At 43.4% G+C, this 3,958-nt stretch overlaps 1 protein-coding gene across 1 annotated transcript; it reads left to right on the forward strand.

Moving 5' to 3' along the window:
• The first annotated feature begins 485 nt into the window (after positions 1–485).
• LOC112273478 (pirin-like protein) lies at positions 486–3,446 on the forward strand. The gene is made up of 6 exons (XM_024502331.2): positions 486–813; positions 1,077–1,126; positions 1,589–1,656; positions 1,803–1,865; positions 2,163–2,266; positions 2,471–3,446. The coding sequence occupies exons 1-6, from the start codon at positions 545–547 to the stop codon at positions 2,973–2,975; spliced, it is 1,059 nt and encodes a 352-aa protein (XP_024358099.1). The 5' UTR covers positions 486–544; the 3' UTR covers positions 2,976–3,446.
• Positions 3,447–3,958: the final 512 nt, after the last annotated feature.

The following is a 3,958-nucleotide window of genomic DNA, read 5'->3' on the forward strand; positions in this document are numbered from 1 at the left end:
CTTTTTAGAAAAATTGTCCAGAATTCAAATGTTAACAAAACGCACTCCACAGCACTTGATGGTAACTACTAACCTAATTGTTGCCATTTTTATCCACAACTTGCAGTGTTTTTCACAGCCGAATGGCATCGTTCCCATAAAAACGAACAGGCGAGGACTCACTCTCAGAAGAAAAATTGCCCAAAATTGTATTTTCAGGGTTTCGAGGGCAACTGCGAGATCGATCCATGTCGCGGGTGGTGATGGATGTTGTTTCAGATGAACGTGGGCGGGCGGGAGGGAATCCAAACTCTGACTTCCCGCTGAGGGAAGCTCCGCGTTCGTGGAGGCGAGGTGGGTCCGTGAGAAGCTGCAGACGAAGATGCGGTCCTCATGGCATCGTTGGAGGAAGCATCGTTAGCTTCGCTCGACATTTCACCCGGCAATAACAACAGTGTCCAATTAAAGAAGAAGAAGAAGAAGAAGAAGCGCACACAACACCCACACCAACACCACCAGTCCTGCTGAAATCGCTTGTAATCCACGTCCGCACTCCTTCTGCCTCATGTTTTCCGCTTGTGCTCTCAGAGTTTCTCCGATTCCTCACTTGTGCGACGTAATTGTGGGTGCTAAGAGTCTATTCGTGAGGAGGGATTTCGTGTCCCGTGTTCGATTTGCGGAGGTTGGATCTCGGCGTGGTAGGAGTTGGGTTGGTGTACGTGCCATGGGTAGCGTTCCCGCTGATTTCTCTAAACCCCGGAAGGTTGTGAAGAAAGTCCTCTCTCAAGCGCAGCCCGAGGGCGATGGCGCAACCGTGCGACGAAGCATTGGCAGGTTTGTTTTGCGTGTTTGGTTTGAGTTGGATTTTGGTGATTTGGGCTGGGGCTTGTTGGGTTTGGAATCGTGTAGGATTTTGTAAATGTATGCGTATTCCTGCATGAATTGCTTTCTTTTTGTGTAAGTGTGTTGTGGTGTAATGTGAAGGCAGTCGTGTGTTGAGGTTTCTCGGTCTGTTGATGGGTTCTCTGAGAAGTATTTACCTGCGAACGGTGCATTAGGATTTTCCGTGAGTAATTGGTAGTTCAAATTGTATACAGGCCGGAGTTGAAGCAGCTGGACCCTTTCCTGCTTCTAGACTATTTTGAAGGTATGGAATTCTTATCGCGTAATATCATATTGCAGTTTTTGAAATTTACCCTATCCAAAATCTGGAAGGTGGTTTGTCGGGGTGATGGTTTATTGCTCATCGGGGTTACAAGTTGCTGCATTTCCTTACTTTCTTTATCGATCAATGCTATAGCTAACATGCAAGGATTCAGTATATAGCCATTTTAACGGTCCTTGTTGAACCCAGCTTTATAATAAATTACAATCTATTATCCTTCAAGGTATAAGAGTGAATGCTGCCCTGTTAAAGATGAGACCTTAGAACGTGGGCTTGCTGGAATAGGTGATTGAAGTAGCATCACATGCATTGAACGAAATTATAGGACGAGTTCTTAGATCCTTTGCCATGTGAACTAAAAACTAGATGTGATTAATTACTCTTGAAGTATTACAGTACCTCTTGAATTCAACATTGATGTGTGTCTTGCTTCAATTGCTGCAGCTTCTGGGCCCGCTGGTTTTCCCGATCATCCTCATCGAGGATTTGAGACCGTCACGTACATGCTTCAGGTGTGTTTTTTTTTTGTGTGTTCTCGCTCCCCTCCCCCAAAACAAATGAATGAAAGAAACAAATAATAAAAAGATGTGGAACTAAAAACAAAAATAATCATTACACAATGATGGCCCTGGAATATAATACTCCTCTGTGATGATAGGGGTCCTTTACGCATGAAGATTTTGCGGGTCATAAGGGCATTCTCGAAGCCGGTGACGTTCAGGTACTTCTTCCTTTTCTTACAACCTGAACGCTCGGTTTCTTGTAGGATTGGTTAAATCAATCCTCAATGTTAACAATTTTGTTGTGTCTGCAAGTCCATGTTATGACTGGCGTATGACACCTTGCAAGTTTGTTATTTTGGATTTGATTCAAAACTTGTGCATGAGATTGCTGCTGTAGTGTGGCATCCTAGCACCTAGGACATTTTTTGAGTGCTCTGAATTTGATGAGGTGAACGACGTTGAATCGTAGTCACAATCACAGATAACTGATCTGGCTTTTGGATGGGCTTGTGCAGTGGATGACAGCTGGACGTGGAATAGTACACAGCGAAATGCCGTCGCCAGTAGGAGTTCAGAGGGGTCTGCAATTGTGGGTCAATTTGGCAGGAAAAGATAAAATGTGAGTACATTTTTTTGCAGTGCTAATATTCAGGTAGACAAATGGTTGATTCAACTGCTGAATTTTTAACAATAACCATACTTATTTTAGTTATGAGTCGGAAAGAGTTCCGCTCTGTTAACCTATGAGTGTAAATTGCTCGGTGGGTGTTATTTCAAACTTTTAGAATTCTTTGTTGCTCACTTGGAAACTTGGTATTTTCAGGATTGAGCCAAATTACCAAGAACTAAAAGCTAAAGACATACCGAGGATTGAAAAAGATGGCGTGGAAGTTGTCATAATTGCTGGGGAATCTTTTGGCGTCAAGTCACCGGTGTACACTCGCACCCCAACCATGTACTTGGATTTCTACCTACAGCCAGGCGCCTCGTTACACCAAGCCATTCCCGAAGGATGGAACGCCTTCACCTTTGTCCTGAAGGGGAGCATGGTGTTTGGGAAGGAGGACGCACCACCAATTGGTCCAAGTCATACAGTTGTCCTAAGTGATGGTGACGGTCTCAGTGCTTGGAACAAGGGCACAGAACCTGCTCAGTTTGTGCTAGTAGGTGGGAAGCCTTTGAATGAACCTGTAGCGCAATACGGCCCCTTTGTGATGAATACTCAGGCGCAACTCATGGAAGCTGTTAGAGACTATCAGTATGGTAAGAATGGGTTCGAAAGAGCTCACTCTTGGAGATCAGAGGCCAAGGCCCAGTCCACACCATAGATTTAGCGTCTACCCCGGATGGTTAAGAGTAGTTATGTATAGATGATAATTGTCTGAGTGAGTAATATCCGTGTTTCGGTGCATGCCTTCGTTATTCTCACAATCTTTTCAGAGCGTTGTTAGCATGAGTGGAATTGCAGTTTGATGGATCTTGGGATTAGTCATAGAAGTGTGCAAGAGAAGTATATATGATTAGGCTTTTGATGTTTGACTGTATACGCTCGTTGTTGAGAGCTACACGGTCCAAAGATAGGATATTCCTTATTCTTACTTACAGGAAGTCTAGAATTTTCTTTACATATCCTTTTCGAGATTGTAAGAATTGAACTGATTGACAACTTTTGTTGAAGTAGAGAAAACCAGCTTCATTCATGTTATAGTTGGGTTTCATGTTAGCATCCCAAATCCGTGTAATCATTTGATATATTGTGAAAATACAGTTATCCACAATGGATTACTTTGTCAAATAAATGGGTTGCTCTCCGTGTCCTCAACATTCAGAATTTTCATTGATTTTCCTCTTCTCGGTCTTGAACAGGAGTTGAATTCCTGGCAAATGACACCGGAATCAACACAAGGGCTTTGGGGTTAAGCTGACTAATCTACGTGTAGCTTGTGATTAATCTAATTGTCTCGGATACGCAAACACATGACTACCTGCAGCAGAGCTTACTCTTGAGCCGCTCGGAGCTTATACTCATCACTCCTGTAGAACTCTTGTCTATTCGTCTCTTTTATCCTCGAACTATCTCTGCGTTCTCCGTTAGGATTTGAAGCGACGATAGAAATCTCTCACATGATGGGTTTTACAGAAAATCTTTTTCCAGCAAAGTTCTCCTGACATGGCGTTTTGGCAGTTGTGCTGCGGACAGAAAATATTCTCTACTTCGGTAGGATTACCAAGGTCATCACATTATAATGTCAATAGTTAGCTTTATTGCGTCACTTGGATCAACGTTCTACTGGACGTTCATCCAGGCCAA

This window comes from Physcomitrium patens, chromosome 2, assembly GCF_059467195.1.
Source record: "Physcomitrium patens ecotype Gransden chromosome 2, ASM5946719v1, whole genome shotgun sequence".
In the NCBI taxonomy this organism is placed as follows: domain Eukaryota; kingdom Viridiplantae; phylum Streptophyta; class Bryopsida; order Funariales; family Funariaceae; genus Physcomitrium; species Physcomitrium patens.

Coding starts and splice junctions, on each gene's coding strand:
- LOC112273478 (XM_024502331.2), top strand. CDS start 545: ATGTTTTCCGCTTGTGCTCTCAGAGTTTCTCCGATTCCTCACTTGTGC. Junction 814..1,076: donor GTGCGACGAAGCATTGGCAG/GTTTGTTTTGCG, acceptor AATTGTATACAG/GCCGGAGTTGAAGCAGCTGG. Junction 1,866..2,162: donor TCGAAGCCGGTGACGTTCAG/GTACTTCTTCCT, acceptor GGGCTTGTGCAG/TGGATGACAGCTGGACGTGG.